Source organism: Ciconia boyciana, chromosome 1 (genome assembly GCF_034638445.1).
Source record: "Ciconia boyciana chromosome 1, ASM3463844v1, whole genome shotgun sequence".
Classification (NCBI taxonomy): domain Eukaryota; kingdom Metazoa; phylum Chordata; class Aves; order Ciconiiformes; family Ciconiidae; genus Ciconia; species Ciconia boyciana.
Genome location: NC_132934.1, coordinates 55,985,562 through 56,005,263, shown reverse-complemented (window position 1 = coordinate 56,005,263; position 19,702 = coordinate 55,985,562). Strand labels below are relative to the sequence as shown.

The window sequence follows — 19,702 nt, the reverse complement described above, 5'->3', positions numbered from 1 at the left end:
CCCAACGGGGTGGAGAAATACGCGTTATGCCTTAAACTTATGAGTAAGGAAAATAACGACCCGGGGTGACGCCCGGGTCCTCACTGCCAATGTGAGAGGAATTTTTGCGCGGGTACAGGTCGCCCCCGGGTGCCCCGCTTACTTCGCGGGATGCCCGGGTGCCGTGATCTGCCCGACCTTCCGTGCCGATCGTCCCAAGGACAGAACCGGGGTAGCCGCCGTCTGCCGGGTGGGGCCCCGCCGGCGGGAGGTGCGGCTGCGGGCCTGGGAGCGGTTGGCCCCGCCCCGGTGTTTTCACATTATGACGAACAACTCGGTTAAATCGCTTCAAAAAAAAAAATGTTAACCAGTGTGTGGTAACCAGTGCGTGGTAAGCAGTGTAAATGCCAACCAGTGTCTGCTCCCCACCCGCCTGCTCCATCCAGCGTGTGCGTAACGCGGTCTGTCCGAGCTGGCCTACGGGTCTTCACGAGGCTTAGAAATACATCGCCAAAACCCTCCTAACATTTCACATGTCTGCAGGAAGTGATTCCTTTCTTATGCTTTTGTGGGAGGAATCACGCCATTTAAAATCAGACTAAGGAAAAAAAAATCAGGGAAAGGGAAAAGCCTTCTTGTGCAGGCTTGGGCGGAGGTGAGCTTTGCAGGGCTTTTCCAGCGTTGCCTCCTGCCCTGCACTGCCCTGACTCGCCGGCTGCAGCATCTGTCCCTGCAGGATGGTGTCTCTGGGTTTCACCACAGGCCCGGGTGCTGCTGGGCCTCCCTCCAAATGTCCTTTGCAGCCCAGCATACCCCCAGGGCCCTCTGCAGCACGGGGTTTCTTCCTGTCATTGGAAGACGCATCTCCAAAACACGGAGTTTTGCTTCTGCTCACAGCTCTGTCTCTCCCCCGGCAGCTGTCAGGAGGATGATCTGTGTGATTCCCCTCCGCGCCCTCACTGTTCACTTCTTGCTATCTCCCTGCCACAACGCCCTGAGCTCTGGTGACCCTGAGGCATCCCAGCGTGCGCAGCAGCGTCCACCGTGTTGCTGTGGAGCTGCCGGCCTGTGCGCGCTTCGTGCGAGGTCCCCAGGGAAGGTCCTGGGATGAAGCTCTCGGACTTCAGCAGAGCAGGAGCTGCCAGTGAGGGCCACAGACAAACGCAGAGGAGGCAGGTGCAGCTGAGGCAGCTGCTCACAGCCACACGACCTCAGGATCCCACAGCACAGATTTTCTCTCAGGAACCTTTCAAGCCTTCCTGAGCCCCCAGTCATACCAGTAGTGATGCCAGGTCACTGCTTAGTTGTCCACTGGTACTTGATCCGGATCAAGCGTGGCACATGACTGCATCGCTATCGAATTAGGGTACACAATAAGTAGTTCATGCCCTTTTTGTGCTTTTGTGCTGCCTTTCTGCAGCTGTCGAGATAGCCGATCAAATTGAGGTGGTGGTGTAGTCAATCAGGAGCTGATGGAAGGCCAAGGCTTATGTAAAATTGATAAGGGGGATTCAGACTGGAATGTGGAATGTTTAATCAAAATTACTGTCCTTGGGAGTGAAACACATCCTGGAGAAATATGTAAGCTAATTAAGATGTTTTGGGAACAATCTGAAGCCACTAGTAGAAGTGTGATAAGAAGCACCCTCACATGAACTATCCTCATTATAATACTAAAAGTCACACCCCTTGAGCTGGAGACCCCGGCCCAAGCAGAGACCCCTCACCTCTGGGCATGCATAGAATATTAAAGTAGTGCTGTAGCTTTAAGAGTAAGATAAGAAAATGTAGACCAATAGAAAACCGCTTTGCGTAATTACTTATGCATATGTATAACTGGACTGTATAAATACTGTACCTGCATGAATGAGCGGTGGGCTAGCTTTGTGGAGCTACCACCTAGCACCCAGTCTTGTGCAAAACCTGAAATAAACTGATATTTCGACTCCGTGTGCGTATTGGATGTTGCACCCCAGGTAACAAACTCCGTTTGTGAGATAACAGTGGGGTGGATGGTGTGTAACAACCGTAAAGCCTGCTGTTGCAAAACTAACAGGCAACATTTCTTCGAGCAAATTTGTATGAATATAAGAGCAGCCCAAGTGGTTCGAGACTAGAGAGCCATGTACCCAGTATCCTGTTTCCAACCTGCAGGGAGCCCCGGTGGAGGTCTCTTCCAGACACCTGTCCAGACGCCCATTGACCTCAGCGATCTTTGTACAGCCACAATACCCTTTGACAAGGAGTACAAGGCATCTGCTCTCTGCCGCGTGGTGAACCACTTCCTCCTGTTCGTTTTGCTTCCATCAGCCTAGTTCTTGCAATTGAAGGTGAAGAGTGCACATGTAGCTCCTACCTACCCTCTCTTCCACCTGTGATCCCCTAAGTCATCTTCTCTCCAGGTGAAGAGTCCAGGCCTGCTCACCCATTCCTTCAGCGAAGCTCCCTTCCCTCTGCAGGCACCTTCCTTCCCATGCGGAGGTCTCAGTGGGAGGCTGGTTAGGGGGCATGAGCCATGCTGTTGCGGGAAGGAAGGGTTTAAAGCTCAGGATCTTCCATTCCCTCTGTTTACGATTGTTTTACTCTTCCTGTGGGACACGACAAGCTGCAGCTCAGGTGTCACGGGTCTCTCCCAGTTTGTCCTCGCAGCTGTGAATGAGAAGTCAAATATTTGCTCAGGGACAGGCACAGGCCTCCGCTTCCCTTCTCGTGGCTGGGAGAGGGGAGAAGGTGCAAGCAGGAGCAAAGAGACCTCCCTGAGCACAGGGGTCCCCGCAAAGGGCTCCTTGTCCAAATGTGCTGAAATGACTTTCAGGCCTGCCCTTGCTTTTTCAGAGGTGGATTCCTTGAGCGTGTCTCCCTCGCCAGCTGAGACCCAGGGCACGGAAGTCAGAACAGAGGAGGCTGTTCCCCTGTCTCACACCAATTTCCTTTTTAAAATATTAATTAGGAAATTATGCAAAGGATGTGGTATTAACCTTGGGGTAACACGCAGCACAGCGTCCACCTTACAATGTTACCCCAATGAGTCTTACAGAGGCACATGAAGCAGCTAAAAGTAGAATGACAAGGCCAGAGAAAATATCTGATAAGTTGCCGTGCAGCAAGACCACATCATTACTCAGTCCAGATAAAGTCCGTCTGTCATGATGACCGACCACAATGTTAGATGTGGTTCCTTGCTCTTCAAAGGACAGAAACCCGCATGCCCTGTGTGTCCAAAGCCAAATAACCTTTCTAGCCGTCTTCAGTTAGGAAAGCTCCTAACCATCTAAGCTGTTAGAAACCTTAATTCTTCTCCATTAATTATAACAAAACTATTAAAAATTTAGTATGTAGGCAGTATGCTCCCCCTTGATTGCATTAATACCATCACCATAATCATCACCTTGACACAGAAACATTTTGTATGAAAATGATTAAACAATTTTGTAATTAAACTCAAGGGGGAATTAGCTGCTGTAGGGGTAATTTTTCTATGTCAGGTTTTGTACACTGAAGTAGAATCCTAATAATTACAATAACCATTTCCTGACTTGTTACATATTCCTTTTTTGTTCAGATCGAAGATATAGAGACATGAACGTTTTTGAAGGTTATACCAGAAATGTCAGTTAATGTGAGTTCTGTTTGAGTTGTATTTCTTGTTTATGTCTATAAACTGAGATTTCTTTACTCTGTTAATTATTTATTAAGATGCATGTTTCCTAGCAGGAACAAATTTCATTTTTAAAAATAAGAACAGAAAAAGAAAAAGGGCCAAATTTGGGATTTAGCCTGGACTTAAACAAACATTTGCAGAAATGATGGGATATTCTTATTGTGGTAAAAGTTCAAATTATTAGCAATTACATAGGACTGGACATCTTCTTCTCTTCTAATTTCTTCACCGGAGCACTTCTGTTATTTGCATTGGACGTAACACAGAACAGAACAGGACCTGCTGTGTTGTCGTTCCTTTTTGCCCAGGTTAGACGGAGGCGTTGCAGTGGGAAAGGCTGATTCTTGGAGCCTAAGTGTTGGCTGCCAGGGCGTTCGCTTGTCCTGCCCGACCAGAGGAGACATGCGCTCGCTGCCTCCTGAGCCTCAGCTCGCAGCCTGCTGTGTTAATGCGTTTGTCCTGGCATCAAACGCTGGCACTGCCACTGTGAGCCTCACTCAAATGTTAGAGAAAAGAATTACACTTCTGAGACCTAATTATTTTTAAGGATCTTTTTTATATAACTGTGAGCACGAAGCTTCAGTTTTTTAGGTTTTGTCTTGTTTTTTTTTAAAGAAAGAATGGGGATAATGCTATGAAGCAAATGATGAGATTTTAGTTAAGCTTTAGGTTTGCCTTGCTTTGAAATTCTGCAATGCCTTGGAATGATAGTTTTTACGTCTCCATCATAGGTTGAACAAACTACTTTTCGCAACTGTGTTTTGCCTGTTTATTATAATCTATTCCTTTTATTTAATGTCTTGTTAAAGAAAGTCTCTTTTCAAAGTATTTTAAATTCTGAGCTGTCTTACTGATTAAGCTTATATTTTTCAAAATTATGTGGTGAGTTCCTTGACACACCTATTCAAAGGAAAGTTAGTTTTGCTTTTTAGTGCTGTTCTTTTACTTTCGATTTCAGATGACATTTCTGCAACAAGCAACTCTTTTGATTTCTTTAGTAGTGTTCAGACTTTGCTCTTCTTGAGTTGAATACAACTTTCCTTTTAGCCCAGATTTTGAATCCTTTGTGGCCGGGCTGCAGGAATGTTAGGAAACAGAATGAGGTTCCCAAACGAGCTTGGCAAATTGAAGAACCATCTGAGAAGGTAAGGTGCTCCTCAGTTAGGACAGTTCTAAAAGGTTGTATCCTGAATCTTGGCTGTACTGGTTTGTCCGAGAAGAGGAATTTCTGCATGGAGATACCTCCCATAACACAGATACCCACCACTCATTTCATTTTTCAGAAGCTGGGAAAAGACCATATTTGGTCTTGATAACCTGTTGGTTATTGCTTGTGTGTCATTTAAACCATAGTGGTTCTTTTTTTTTTTTTTTGTGAATATTTATTTTACAATCTAGTCATAGACGGGACCTTTTTCACCTTACGGTAGTTCCCTGGCCATAATTGCGAGGCTCTTTCACTTAACTGTGTTTGTGCCCTCTTAGTTGTTTCCAGCTACCGGCACCTGCTGGCAATGCCTGCAGCAGCCGCTCACCAAGCGGGAAGCATCTCACCAGTCTGCCGTGAATTCCTTGAACAGAGACACGCTCAGGTACGCTAACCGCATGCGCTGCCTGCCTCTAGATAAGTACAAGTTCTCTTGCCAGCCAGAGGTATCTTTCTTCTTTTGGCTGATATTTGCCCACTCAAAGTCTATTTTTTGTTAATATTAGACTCCATGACCAACATGGGCTTATACTCCAGGCTTGAAAGCACAGCCTTGATTCACAACTGAAGTGAAAGCAAACAATAGGAATTAAGCAATAAGTTGTTTCGGGTGTTAGAAATGTTTAGGAAAATTGGTCCCTGCCCCACATAGCTGTTCTTGGAGTATATGGTCAAGAATGTAATCCAAACCAGCCGGAAAAGAGGAGTTTTAGTCCTCTTCAGTTCCTAAACCACTGTTGCCTCTGCTTTGTCAGTGTGTGTTGGGGGCATTCTAAATAAAAGAATCGCTCAGGAATAAAAGCTTGTGGTGTAGTGGTTTCCATGCAGGTGGAATTTTAATTACGCCAGTGTTTTGCATATATATTTAGCATATTTTCTGCACTGTTCAATTCTAGCTAAATAAATAGTGCTTGGTAAATATGTGAGTTGTCAAATGCCAGTTAAATTTGTCAAATAATTCATACCACATATATTTGCTCTGAAGCACAGCTACCCCTAATATAAAATAGCATACGTTCATCAACGTTATGCTGTTGATGTTGTTGCTCTTTTAGTCCTTTAAAAGAGTAGATAGTGAGAGCTGATGAACTATGCATTTTTCACCCAGTTTATCATTTTGATCCTTTGGTTTGTGTGCATTTGGGTGGGAGAGGCAAAGGGGAGAAGAAAAGAAATGTCAATCCATTCACTTCTCTTGCTTATGAGTGAACAGTCTCCCAGTCTGTTATCCTGTGTTGTGAGAATTTGGTTTCAGTATCCCAAGACAAGCCCTTCTAGAAAACTAAACTGCTTGAAACATCTCAGCTTCAGCTGTGAAAGATCTCAGCATTGCTCCTCAGGGCAAATGCCCAGTTGTTCCTTCAAAATTACCCATGTTGGTATTTGAGTAATCTTAATTCTCACAGGAGTCTGTCATGAGGGATAACGAATTTCTAAGGAAACTTTTTGGTGAAATAGCTGCTATTTGCCTTCCCAGGTACCCTTCTGGAAAATGAGCATGTGAGATGTATCTCCATGCATTTAACCAGAGTCCGGTCATCACTTTCAAAAGTGAAAAACCTTCTAAAGAGAAGTTAGTGATATAATCCAAGTATTAATTATGCGGTGTTGCAAGATCTGGGAAAATACAGAGGTGCTGGCTAGCTGTGGTGGTGGCTGTGTCTGGGGTCAGGCTTTCTCCCTCTGAGGGGAAGGCACAGTGGTGGGGCTGGAACTTCTGTTGTGTCTGTGAAGTATTTGCTCTGGGATAACTAAGGGAGGATGGCTGTCTTGCAGGACCTGTGGGTTTCACTATCATCAAATTGACTTTTTACACACACACAAAAAAAATCTGAGACTCTAAGGGCACTACTAACAGCACTGACCAGGTACTTCTAATGATCTAAATGGGGTCCACTGGATAATCACAAGGCTGGCTTGGTCCTTCCAAGAGCTGAGCCTCCTCCATGCTGGTCCCATTGCTTTCTTGCGATGGGCTGGAGACTTGCTCAGAGCCAAAGCATCTGTTTGCACTTTCTCTCTCCACGTATCCGAACCCTTGAAGCCTGGTCCTTTGTAGCTGTTAGAAAGTAAGACACTGAGGAATAAGAGACAAATCCCCTGGCTCACTGACCCATCCGTTCTCTCACCAAAGCTTCCTGCATATGTGAAATAAATGAAAGTACGTCACAGAGAGAAAAAAGTTCAAAACACAGCTAACAGCGAAGCAGATATCCGTGGATTATAACTGCTGGCACACTTATCCTCTGACAGAAGATATCCTACCCTCCAGAAAATTGGGCTATTTGGGATATGGAGCAATAGATGCCAGCTATGCACAAGGTTGAGACCTCAGACGCTGTCTGTGTGTCTTCCAAATTACTTAGCTAATGCAGTGTAAGATGAGTTCACCAGAAGCACTGAGGGACACTGAAGTTATGGGAAGTTGCTGCTGCAGAGCATGGGAGGTAAAGAGCAGGATCCAAGATTCTCCATTAGAATAGTGACAGACTTGTGCAGGAGAGGCAGGAGAAGCCAAACGCAGGATACTTCCCATTTACCCGTCCCAGGTGGCCTTGCAGTTTACTAGCATGTAAAGTGAATAACCAGGTCCATACAGTGGCCTGAAGAGAGAGCTCTCAGGCACACCCCAGAAGCTGGAGAAGGCCACAGCCTGCTGCATTGTTTATGCTATTCTTCAGTACTATGTCTCAGCGGTATGGCCTAACCTTTACCTCTCTCACTTCAGTGAGGATACTAGAAAAACTGTTTTCTTAGACAAGTTGTAGTGTTGGGTGACAGAAGTGGGGCGTTGAGTGGGCTGCTGATGTTTCAGTCAATGTCTCTACCAGGATATGAGTGATATTTTTAAATTCCACTGGGAACAGGCTCTTTCTCCCTCTCCGGACAGTGGGGAGAGCAGAAGGGAAGAAAACACCTGGGCTGGGTCTTTGGTGGGAACAGACAGACAGATCTCCCACCAAAGTCTGCAGGACTGAGATAGCAACTAGTTGCATCCTACAGAGCTGAAGAAAAGCCATTGTGCCTCACCTCCAGGGATAATCCTGCATCACTGGTAGGACGATAGTGTAACACAGAGGAATCCTTTCCGGAGACCAGGTGGAGGATCTAACCCACTTGGCTATGTGATTTCATTTGTATGGAGGTCTTGTCTTGCAGGAGATATTCTCTCTGGCAGGGATGAGCAAACTTAGAAGCCCATCGTTTGCCATCCATCTGTGAGATGTAAGGTGTAGAGATATGGGTAGACTCGCCCCCTTCTTCTGGATGAAGAATCTATGAGCAGGGAAAGGGTCTCAGGGTCTCCACTGAGATTTGAACGAAGTCTAGGTCAGAACTGTCTTAGCTTGGTTTAGATAGCAAATGAGACCGAGTGAGGGGGAGGCTCTTGCATGGTTGTGTTGACTGATGAAAAGGCAGGGGAGGAGGTGGTGGGAAATACAATACACTTCTCAGGCCATGGAAGGGTCCGCTTGTCCCCAAGAGGTACAGGGTGGAAGAAGCTATGGGAGAACAACATTTCAGCAGTAGCAGTAGCATTTCTCCAAGTCTCTTAATGATGGTATAGAGCTAAAGAAGGAAGGGAAGATAACTCTGGGTTATTTAATGATTGCATCCTGTACAACATGGAGGAAGGCAGGATGTATCTGTGTGAATCAGCCTGTTCTTCAGGGACATTCTTTTGGAAGGCTTCAAGCTATCTCAGGACAGCAGAGCAGCAGCCACGACCATTATCCCTGCCCCCAGCGACCTTTCTAGAACAATGGTGTTTTGTTGATTGCTCCAAAGTGCTTAGAGGTAGCTGGGACATTTGATACTCAAATCCCGCATCTCCCTTTGCTGGTAGGAGTGGTTTAAGGAATGCAACTCACACCAAATATGTGGCCGAACTCACCACACAGGTGCACTGGATGTTCAGCCCAGGTAAAATCTCACCCTCAAACATCAAGAACTGGGAAAAGAGCGTGTGTTGAATCATGGGTTAGATGTTGTCCTTTGCACTAGGAGATGTGAGAGTCTGACAACAGGGAAATTTCACGCACAGAGACACTTTGTGGCAATCAGTGGACCTTTGTTGCTAATGGATGAAGTACCTGGTCTGTTGTGAGTGGTTAAAAATCTTGTAGCTGCACAGGAAGGAGACAGCCCATTCACTGTTTCAGGACTACTTCACTGCAGGCCAAATGACACCTTTTGCAGGGAGGGGGAAATTGTTGCTCCTGAGATCAGCTGAGCATATGTAACAGGGAAAAGATGTTTCAGCAGTATCTCAGAGCCCAAGTCTGCTGGATTCTGCTAGGTGCTGTACAGACAGAGCAAAAAGTCTGCTCCTGCTGTTAAGAAAGTCTAGGAAGTGCGTGTGAAGCCTGCTAGAAAGGATGCAGCAGTGCTTGTAGCTTTCTGAAGGCTTTTAAATCAGCCTTTGAAATATAAAGCTTTGTAACTTGAGTCTTTTAGCCTAAGACAGCAAAAAAGATGTTAAGGAAAGAAAAATCAAAGGAAAGGACCATACATGAGAAGCTGCAGAAGCGATGAGCTTCAGAGATAAAACTGATGCACAGAACAGGACCAGACTGACTCAAGGAGCCACAGGGTTTTAAAAATTAGGCTAACAAAATTTCTAAGCAGGTAACAAGTAGAGCATGGCAGCTTGCCATATGTGTACTATTACACCTATATAATCAGATGGCATTTGGCTCAGGGTCATGCTGAAGCTCCTGCTTGCTGGTACTGGACGACTTCCCTGTCATTTACCTTCTAAAGCCTGGACGAGATGAAGTGTTAATGCACTGCCCACCTTAGTCTGCAACACCTTACAAGGTATGAAAAACTAACTGTTGTGGTTCCTTCTTTTTGCGAAAGTTGTAGGAAATATGGTGCATATGTAATTTTAATTCACCTGCTCTATTCCATAATACATATTTCCAGTAAAGGTCTTTTACAGTCAGTTTCTCAGAATACATTGGTTTTCTAAAAGCCAATTTTCTTGCACATACCTGGATCCCAGCTCATGTTGTCAGTGACCTGCAACATGCTCACAGAATAGTGGATTCCTGAGAGAAGCAGAGCAATTTGCTTGCAGAGAGCTGCACAGAAATTTGCCTTTCTTCCTGGGGGCCGTCAAGAAAATGCCAGGGAGTTTGTGCAGCCAAGGAAACTGCTGGACTAGAAAGCAGAACTGGAGGAAAGGACTTGGCAGGCACACAGCAGGATTTCCAGACTTTTTTATTTGGCAAATCTCAAGATTCTCCCTGAATATTTTGTCACAAGAGCACATAAACATGCATTTGACTCACTGCATCCCCCTTACACTGTGAAATACAACTTTTAGAGCACTTTGGTCAAGACCTGTGGCAGGTACACAGCTGAAGGGCTATGGAGCGGCAGATTGTACAGACGTGGGAAAGCAGCTGAGTACTAACAGGCAGATGGCATTTGTGTGGACACCCGTGGCCTTTTGGCGTCTGGGTACACATACCTACGCACACCTGTCTTCTGAGAGTCCGTTGTAGTCTTTGTGAGCCTTGTCTTTTAGTGCCATGATCTCTTTCTCAGCTAAGTACATTTTTACCCAAGAAGGATGACTGTTTCCCAACAGGCCCTCTTCATTCTTGCTGCTTATTCATTAGCAGAAAGCATGAGCCTGCAGTTTGCGTACCTGCTATAGATGCAGGGGAGGGCAGTGATACCACTGCTGTTAGGGGTCCCGCAAAGCGTTTGTCCTACCACATGCTGTTGGTGAGGAGGCAAGTGCCTCCACAGCGTGGCTGAGATCCCCACTGTTATCTGCCAATGTCATAAGCATTTGTGAAGCGCAGGTAAGGTAGGCTAGAAACACAGATTCGCTTTCCACACAAATGCTGTTTAGAGACAGCAAGGAGCATTTGTTGTTACATAAAATGTATGCATGCTGCTGAGGCAAACATCTTCAATTTTTAATACATGTTTCTAAATAATGATTTATGCTACGTGTCTCAAGCCAGGAGTGTCTAACTCACTAGCTCTGAAAAGCAGGCACTTCATGGGAGAAAGAAAAGCAGCATATTGTGCAGCAGCTGTTTCATCTTCTTGTGATCATATAAGTGAGTAGCTTGACTCTGAAGTCGTGCTACTTTTCATCCCAAACTACACCTTTCACAATGACTTGTTCCCCACATTTCATTATGGGCCACAGAAATGCTGTTTTTCTCCAGTGCTCCCGGCCTTTCTTGTCCACGTGCTCTAAATATTGCAACAAGTTTTCCTGTAGGTTCCACACAGCTTTAACCGGTGGGTCCTGAAGAAGCAGCAAACAATAAATTTTGCAGCACTGCAGTGTGAATTGTCTTTGAATGGGAGTTTCTGGGTCAACGTCAGCTTTCTGAAAATCAAGTGAGAACAGTTTTCAAAGCTTTGTAATGTTATGTTGATGTAATGTTATATTGCCTCCCTGCTCTTGTTCTGTGCAACTGCTCCACATGAACTGAGCACTGAAGAACTTAATTTGTCAAAGCTGATGGTACCATTTGAGTGGGACAGGCAGGGGTTCCATGGTCACTTTAAAGGTTCTTTTATTTACTAAGTAAGTCCTGGCTTCTGGACTGTTCCAGCATCCACCAACTGTCTCTATTTCCTCATAGAGAGATCTGCAAACAGCTTGATAAGGATGAGCTTTCAGAAAGGCCCAGAAAGCTGCAAAAGGAGGAAGCTGCTCTTTGGAAGCTTCATATATATGTGATATGACATATATATATATATATATATATATGTATTTCCCATTAAAACCCCCCACTAGACTATAGTCCATTTGGATAGCAAGTCCCAGGGCTCTGTGCACACCAACAGTCTCTGCAAGTTTTCCCCTGCCTCCCCAGGGGTCTGGCTGCTTGCGTTCAGGGTCAGCTCTGATATAGCATGGCCATATAACCTTGGATTAAACTGCTGCAAAAACAGCTAAGCTGGCAGAAAGGGAGATGTGAGAAGGAGTTATGAGAAGCCTCATGTCCACCCACAGACCCTCCACCACTTGGCCCAGGAGCTGATGCAAGCTCAGTGGTGGCTGGTTGCTTGCCTGAGCTGTGATGTTGGGATGCCTGTGCCCAGCCTTGCTGTCCCTGACCCACAGACCGACTTCCCAGCTCAGTCTTGACCTGCCTCGTCACTGTGGGTTTGCCCGGTGATCACCGGCCTGCGGCTGACCCTGATCACCACCCCCGGCCCTGCTCTTTGCACCTTGCTGGGGTCTGGTAGGACTGTGCCCTTGCTGGTGAGGGCACTGCCCTGCCTGTCCTGCCGTTCCCCACTGTTCCCAGTGCAGCTTTGTATCTCCCTTACAAGGTTACATGTACCTCTATGCATGCCTGTGAGAATATTTGAAAGTATATGGGCTGGAAGACCCTCACCACCAGTGGAAAACAACCCCAAGCAGAAGGGAGACCTCCCATTTTTTTAAACACCAAGATGCACAGACATGCCAGAAAATTGAACCACTGCCCCTGTTCCTGGGCTGTATCTTCACTCACCATGATAATTCTGCTGTAAAACTCATTGTTTTCGTAATAGGAATATCTGAAGAGATTCCTTATGTCTTGCATCATCCCCTACAAACCAAGCACAGTACAAAGCAGACTGTTAGCACGTGGTGTGGCCAGCAGTACAGTCCCCGAGCACTGGGAATTTTTGTTTCTCAGATTGTGTCAATCAACAATGGAGAAGCTGCCTGTTTTAGGCTTTGGAGGAAGGTCCCATAAAAGAAACACAGGGCTGGAAAATGCTTTCTGCACTCGTATATGCACCTCAGCCAGCTGGACGATTCAGACATGCAGTGTATGTCTGCGTATCACGGGACACAGAAAGGTTGCTGGAGCTCGGCTTTCCACACACCCATCCCTCTCAGCTCATAAGTTATCCCCACTGTCATTGCCAATATATTTTTAGCAGTGTCCCTAGCAGAAGCTAAGTTCTAAATGAATGGCAGATGCAGATGGCCCTTTTATCCCACTGCCCGGGTCCAGTTACACAGAAACATGAAGTACCTGTTTGCTGTTGATTGTAGTGTCATTCAAAGTTGGAATGCCAAGAATTTCAGATATTTTAGCTATTCTTTCCTGTATATCTTTCTCACAGGCATCAAACAGCTTCTGCAGCACAGAGACAACAGCTGATTACAACAGCAATCATACTGAAACAAGAGGTGTAGTGTGGAAAGCACATGCTGAAGCCACATCTGCATTAGAGTAAATTGTAGGGCCACTAACTGATTGAAATATGTCTTCAATACCTGGGAAATAAAGTGTTTCATTGAGCTGTTTGCATGTTGAAGCCCATTCTTCAGCTTTATCATCACAACCAATGCTAATAATGGCCTCATCTCTGTCTTGTCCTTTAAGGTGTATCATTTTGGTATTTTCCTTCAGATCCCCCCAGCATCAGAGCAGTGAGTCAGACATCAGAACGAGGTCTCCCATCTAGTACTTAAAGCATTAACCATAAGGAAACTGGACTATGTTTTCCCACTTGTGCTTAATATGGGTGAGATATGGGACTGGGATTTGAATGTGCCCTTCTGAAAGGCAGGAGGAAGCAGGTCACCGTCAGTTTGCTCTCTACAGCATTACGCAGGCCCTGCTGGACTGGAAAATCAGAGACCCAAACTTAGTCCCCAACCCTGTCTAATACAGAAATACTAATACTCAAAGCCTACTGTACTGGCTACACCATATTGATCTGATAAAAGTCAGATTGAGAAAACGGGCATGAACAAACCTTAATTATGTTGCTGCCAGTTTTATACGTCCAATAGGAGGCTGTGGAGCTCCTGAGTTTTTCCCAGTCCTGTAGCCTGAGCATCTCATACCTCTGCAGCACAGCAGACAAACGTGAAGGGTCATTCATGTTCTCAGAGTCCTTGTGCATGCCCATTGCTTTAGACAAGAGCTCTTTGTTTCTAGGGCAAGAAGGATATTAAAAAACGTAGCTAAGACAAGATGAAACAATGAATAAGCATAACTATTTTACAGCATGTTATGAACCTATTTCATGAATCCCATGTTTTCTACAATGCACTTTTTTACATAGCTGGCAAGCAGCTTTCGGTGGGAAATGGTGCTTTCTCAGCTCACTTTTGCATGATCACAGCAGAATCTGGTCAAAGAGCGGCATTTCGTCTATGTCATTGTAGGCTGATTCCCAGGGTGAACATTAACATGTTCACCCTGGGAATATCTCCTTCCCTTTCCAGAACAACGCAAGCCATCTTCTAGAAATCAGTTACAAAGAGGTGCTGGCAGGTTGAAAGCCTGGGGAGAAGGTGTCTAGGCTGTCTGCTCAGAAACAAAGAGTCCCTAAGGACTGGAGGAAGCAAGAAGTATGTGTCTCTTCAGTGTAGAAGCACACATTGCATCAGAAATCTGAATAAATACCTTACCTTGCCTCTAGCTCTTTGATCTTATTTTTCAGCTTCTTATATTCCTCTTTCTCTTGAAGCTCTTTTTGGGTGACCTTTCCAGGAACTGCTCTGAAACAGATTTATTTTGTGAGATCTCTTTATTTGTACTTGGACACTGGGACAACAGTGGACTTGCCCCTATTGAATAGTCTGAATTCCAGGAAAAAGCTGTGAGGTGGGAAAGTGCAGAGCACCCAGAAAAAACTCCAGGGGAGCTTAACAACCTCCCCTGAAAGCCCCCACCTAGGATTCATGCTCAAAGCAAGGGGAAAGCTATTTACATCAGAAGAAAGGGAGGTGGGGTTGTGAGGATCAGAGGTTGAAGGCTTGAAAAAATCACAAGTATTGTCCACTTGTTAGAATCTACTCTCTTCTTTTCTCTAGTTGTTTTCTCCATCTTTAACATCAAAACATTATCATCAAACATCCCAAACCCTCCTGAGAGTTCTGTTCTCCTGGATTCCTTTCTCCACAGATGTCTGGGTAATGTCAGTCTCCTGTTCCTCCAGCGAGTGAAATTCTCCTGTTTCCACTGCCTGCTTTTTAGGTGATACTACTAGAGCTTAAAAAAGCACTCTTTACATGATGACCCTAGGTCGATTGCAGACTCGCACCCTAAAAGTGCTGGAAATTTTTTGCTTTTTATCATTCACGAGAGGTTTTTAAAAATTGTGTCGTCTTCTGTATTACGGATCTCAGGACAAGTACATGCAGCCCTAATATAAAGGAGACCTCTTGTCCCATGTTTCTTTCCCCTCTTTTCAGAGTAAGCCATACCATCCTATATTAATATTCTGATCTTGTGAATTATCCCATCAAGTTTCTGCTCTGTCAATTAAATTACCTTCATTACTGCACACAGAAATGTTGTGTTCAGAGCTTGTCTAACCTTGGAGGTGGTAGATGTATTGTGCATAGTGGAGGAAGATGACTGGCTGTGGGTGAAAGGACAATACTGAGAAGAGGAAATTCAGAAAAACCCAATACTCACTCCTGATAGCTCCTGTGTCCCTCCTGGTAAGGACAATAAGGGTTGCTGGTCTGCTGCATCTTGCAGTGATCAGATGCAGTCAGCTTCCTAGAGATGGAAGAAAACAATCTATGTTAAGCAGACAGACCTGGGAACAAACGAAGAATGAGGACCTGAATTTGGGAGGTGTAATCTGGATCTAGACTGGTTTCCTGACAGCCTCTGTAATTAGGCAAACAAACTCAGGGACACGAGTGACTGAGCTTGGTCATCGTTTGAATCTAGGTCCAGCATCTGGGAACCCTTGCCTTACATCAGCCCAAGTCTCAAACTTGAACCACTCCAGAAGAAAGCTCCCAGGTTTCAGAAAGTGTGAGTATTCCTCCACTACCAGGCTATCCATGACTGCAGACCTGCAAACCCTTCATGACCCCACAGATACTTCAGCCATGATCAGAAACTTTAAAGTACCACAGCCTGTCTTCACGGAAATCCCAACAGGAAAGCCTCTTCTCCACAAAGCTGTTCAGGAAGGGTGTGGAAATCCAGCTATACTATTTGAAGTTTATTCACTCCTGGCCTTGGACACTGAGAATGACTTATGTTGTCATTTTATGCCCAAGATGCTATTATTTAGGCTATTATTTCTTTTTCTTTCCTCCCGATTAACAACTTCCCTTCTTCTTGCCAGTATCCCAGCCACTATGCCTTCCCTTAGTGCTTGCCTAGCTCATAAGAGGGCAGTTTTCACAACAACAACCCAGGACTGCCTCTGCACACCTACTCAAAGTGTCCTCAGAGCTGCTTTTACCACTTCCCCTTTCTGTATTAGGCTGGATGCCTTTATCTTGAGAGCTGCTGCTGTTAAGGCAGCCATTTCCTATTCAGAGAAGTATTTGCACAGAAATGAAAGTTCATCTCACAACATGACATGTTTTCATGTCCCGTGCCCGGGTCGTGTGCCCTGATCTGCACTCTAAGACAAACCTGTTTCAGAGGCAGCTCATGCCTGGCCATGACAATGCAGTCAAACAGGAGAATGAAAATTTGGTCTGCCCTGCAGGACAAAGCTGTGATAACCAAGGCTTGAGCATGTTTCAGTTGCAGTTGCAGAAACATTTATGATTCTTCCCCTCTTATATATATCCTTAATATAAAGAATCACATTACCAGTGGTGACTCTCCAGAAATTGTAGTCGAGTATCAACAGATTCAGACCAAACTCTTTTCTTGCTGTCCATCAGTCCATCAGGGGAAGAAAGAAATAATAAAACACATTACAGTCAGTAGGCAAGTATCCATTAAAGTCCTAAGAAATGCACAAGATAAACTTCCTCCCTCCAATTCCTGATTAGCCCATAGGGAAAAAAAAACCATCTAGATACCAAAACTTCTCAAGGTTGTGCTTTGCGTGGTTTGTGATTTTATGAGTCAGTACCAATAGTGCAAATAAAATACTGTGATACCAGGCAGTACCAATAGTGCAACTAAAATACTCTGAAAGCATAAGATCTGCGTGTTATATGATGCAGATCAAACAGCTTCTGTAAATTGGCTTTGGGTTCCCCATGTAGCCCAGACAAAATCTGGTGCTAACTCAGAGCCCTCCTTGTGTCTGGCTTATTTGTAATCTTCTGTCCAACCTGTCCTAGCATACACTAGCCACAGTTGCTTGTCAGGGGGCACGCTAAACACTGTAATTTCTGGTCACCAGGCTCACTTTATTTCTTCTTCCACCTGCGCCAGCCTTTCTGCCAGCCCATGACATAATGCCTCCAGCTTTGAAGTCTTGTCTCCATAGGCTGATGGTTGCCATGGAGTGTCAACTATTTGTCTGAGGAAAAAAGAAAATGGAATTATTAAAACAAAGGGAAAAAAACCACATACTCTAAACAGGTACCTTATAAAAGACAGACCTGTGAGAGACTGAAAGAGTTAATGTCTCAAACATTGTGGCGAGGTGAGTTGCGGTTTGCGTGGTGATGGCAGGGGTCGGCTAGCACAGGACATGGAGAGCGGGTCGTGGAGACCGTGTCGGAGGACGTGCAGTTCCGTGTTCTGATGTACCTTACAGAATGACTTACCATATATGCCCAGAGGTCACACAGAGTTTATCTGAGGAAGGGACTTACCACCACCTGAGAGACCCCTCGTGACGACGACCACCACCACCACCACCACCACCACCACCACCACCACCACCACCACCACCACCACCACCCCCCCCTGCTGGCACCTGCGCAGAAGATTGAGAACCTTCTGAGACAAGAACCATATAAAACCTCAAGGGCCATAACCGGAGGCGGGGACTAGATTATAAAAGACACATCCCCACGGAACCAGGTGTGCACTCATCACCTGAGGATTGCCACACCCATCATCATCATTGTGGGATCCAAGGGTCGTGATATATCTCTTTATCTCTCTCTGTCTTTCCTTTTCTTTCGTCTCCTTTCCTTCTTATAGATGTTCCAATAAGATTCCACCCTTGCCAACCCCTTTATGCTTTCCAAGTTTTTCAAGTTGATGCGTTCCACGTTCAAGTTGCTTCTACCATAAATAAAGTGCCTAACTGATTGCTTGGTGTCGTTTCACCTTAATTTAGTCCGAGGGAATTTGCCAACCTGAGTCACTCCCAAGTGGGGTGGAGAGGGACCTGGCAGGCAAATGCTGACTCTGCTGTGTGGCTACTCTTATCATCCTCATAACCTTTAGACGTAAATCATTGACCAAGTCTGAGACTAAGACTGGATCCAGCCACACCTAGACTCCTCTCTGAGAAGGAGTTTAGAAAGCAAAGGGGTCCTTTCTGAACCTCGTGGCTCAACGGGAAGGCCACCTCTTTTCCCTTAGCCACACACCAGACCCACGTCCTTCATGTGACATGTTCGGCATCACGATTTTACTTCCCCAGTGGGGCTTGACAAGCCCCATGAGCAGAGGCTCCATGGCTACATCCACACTAGCGAATAGATCAGAGTGAGGATACAGGCTCCTGTGCACATGATGGCCCAGCACACTCCTGGATGCAGTTTTGGCACAAGTGCGCTAGCACTCTCCCAGATGATGCCTGGCACAGTCCAGAGGACTGCACAGTCCAGGGTTTGCAAAAAAATAGATGGAGGATTTGAGCAGTCATTAGGGCTGGAGGAAGTGGGCAGGATACAGGGACAGCTCCTGAAAAACGAACTCAACCCAGACCTGCAGAGTGTGGGGAACAGTAAATGCAGGTGGCTATTCTGCTGAAATCAACTTTGCAATGTATGGGTGTGGGGTTTTTCAATAGAGCAGAACAAAGCTATATGTTCTCAAGGTAATTTTCATTTCTACAACTGCTCTGTGCCCTATTTCCTAATGAGGATCCCAAACATCAAATATTACTGCAGAGACGATCCCAGGCTGAGGTGCTCCTGCAGCTCAGGTATAGGTGGAGCAGACAGCAAGCTCCTTTCTGCAGCAAGGCAACATCAGTGAAAGCCTAAGCGTGAGGCTTCACCATCAGTTTATGCTAATCCAAGTCTGCATGGCTGCTTTGCAAGGGACTGTCCTGCCCCTCTCTCCCAGCACCTCCTCGCTCCTCTCCCGCTGAAATGGATTTTGGATTTGTTTACTTGGATGGATTCCTTTTCAGTTAAATCGCTTCATTTCCCGTCTTTCACTGAGGACATGTTTTTTTCTCTTTAAGTGCAACAATCCAGTATAAAATCTGCATTTAAGTCAGCCTTTCCCTGCAAAACTGTTGAGCTCAGAGACAAAGTCCCCGAAGTCCAGAATCTGTTACACTATACTGTTCTTTCCAATTTATTTTCCTCTCATACCCATTTAAGATCTGCCTCACCCTTTGGAACTGAACTGGAGCTGAATTTGAGGAAAGTAACTGTCCCTGTGACAGATAGGAAGGATAGGAAGTAGAAAACAAAGCTTTTACTGAAATATTTCACAGTTGGGAAATGTTTGCAGTCCTTCATTGCAACTCCCCAAGGGACTTTGTAGAAATATTCAGACCTACTAAGGTTAAACTTGGTAAGTTTAGCCAGAGACACCTCCTGTGCAACATACCTGCCACCTTCTGCAGTCTTCTCTCTAGGACCGGCGCCCTTATGCAGTCCTTCAAACAGCCCCGTTCCACTGTAGGAAGAAAACTCGCTTGTATCCATGCCTTTACAGCAGCAGAAAACGTTTGCCAAAATGATTGCTGAAATGAGTGCTGAAATGAGTGCTGAAATGAGTTCCCTGTGCTGCCAGGAGGGCAGGAAGCTACTGCGGCAGGCACTTTCTTGCTTTCACAAAGGGACTTTTCTGCTATAAGCCCTTCCTTTTTACTGGAAAAGGCACGCTTTCCTTGCACTGTATTTAGTGTCATACCTCCCTCCAGCCAATAAAGTCAGGGGGTGGCTTCACCCTGCAGTATCAGCCAGAGCAGTTTCAGTTTCCTCCCAGTCCCATCTGTTTACACCT

At 45.5% G+C, this 19,702-nt stretch overlaps 1 protein-coding gene, 1 long non-coding RNA gene and 1 other non-coding gene across 3 annotated transcripts; 2 read left to right on the top strand and 1 right to left on the bottom strand.

The window, feature by feature from the left end:
* Positions 1–26: 26 nt before the first annotated feature.
* LOC140646749 (U12 minor spliceosomal RNA) lies at positions 27–175 on the top strand. Its single transcript, XR_012040554.1, has one exon. It is a non-coding gene; the product is annotated as a U12 minor spliceosomal RNA (small nuclear RNA).
* A 4,479-nt stretch (positions 176–4,654) lies between these two features.
* LOC140643120 (uncharacterized) lies at positions 4,655–13,069 on the top strand. The gene is made up of 4 exons (XR_012039520.1): positions 4,655–4,785; positions 5,126–5,232; positions 9,550–9,668; positions 12,954–13,069. It is a non-coding gene; the product is annotated as an uncharacterized lncRNA (long non-coding RNA).
* Positions 10,105–19,571, bottom strand: LOC140662703 (uncharacterized). Its single transcript, XM_072886300.1, has 9 exons — positions 19,304–19,571; positions 16,965–17,078; positions 16,415–16,477; positions 15,266–15,352; positions 14,254–14,343; positions 13,593–13,773; positions 12,863–12,967; positions 12,350–12,427; positions 10,105–11,208 (listed from the first exon to the last, which is right to left on the bottom strand). The coding sequence occupies exons 1-9, from the start codon at positions 19,399–19,401 to the stop codon at positions 10,957–10,959; spliced, it is 1,068 nt and encodes a 355-aa protein (XP_072742401.1). The 5' UTR covers positions 19,402–19,571; the 3' UTR covers positions 10,105–10,956.
* Positions 19,572–19,702: the final 131 nt, after the last annotated feature.

Bases quoted from the DNA above. Each gene is read 5' to 3' on its own strand.
- LOC140662703 (XM_072886300.1), bottom strand. From the start codon at position 19,401: ATGGATACAAGCGAGTTTTCTTCCTACAGTGGAACGGGGCTGTTTGAA. The intron at 15,353-16,414 runs GTAATGTGATTC...TTCCATCTCTAG, and splicing joins TTTCTGGAGAGTCACCACTG to GAAGCTGACTGCATCTGATC. The intron at 14,344-15,265 runs GTGAGTATTGGG...AATCTGTTTCAG, and splicing joins GGACACAGGAGCTATCAGGA to AGCAGTTCCTGGAAAGGTCA.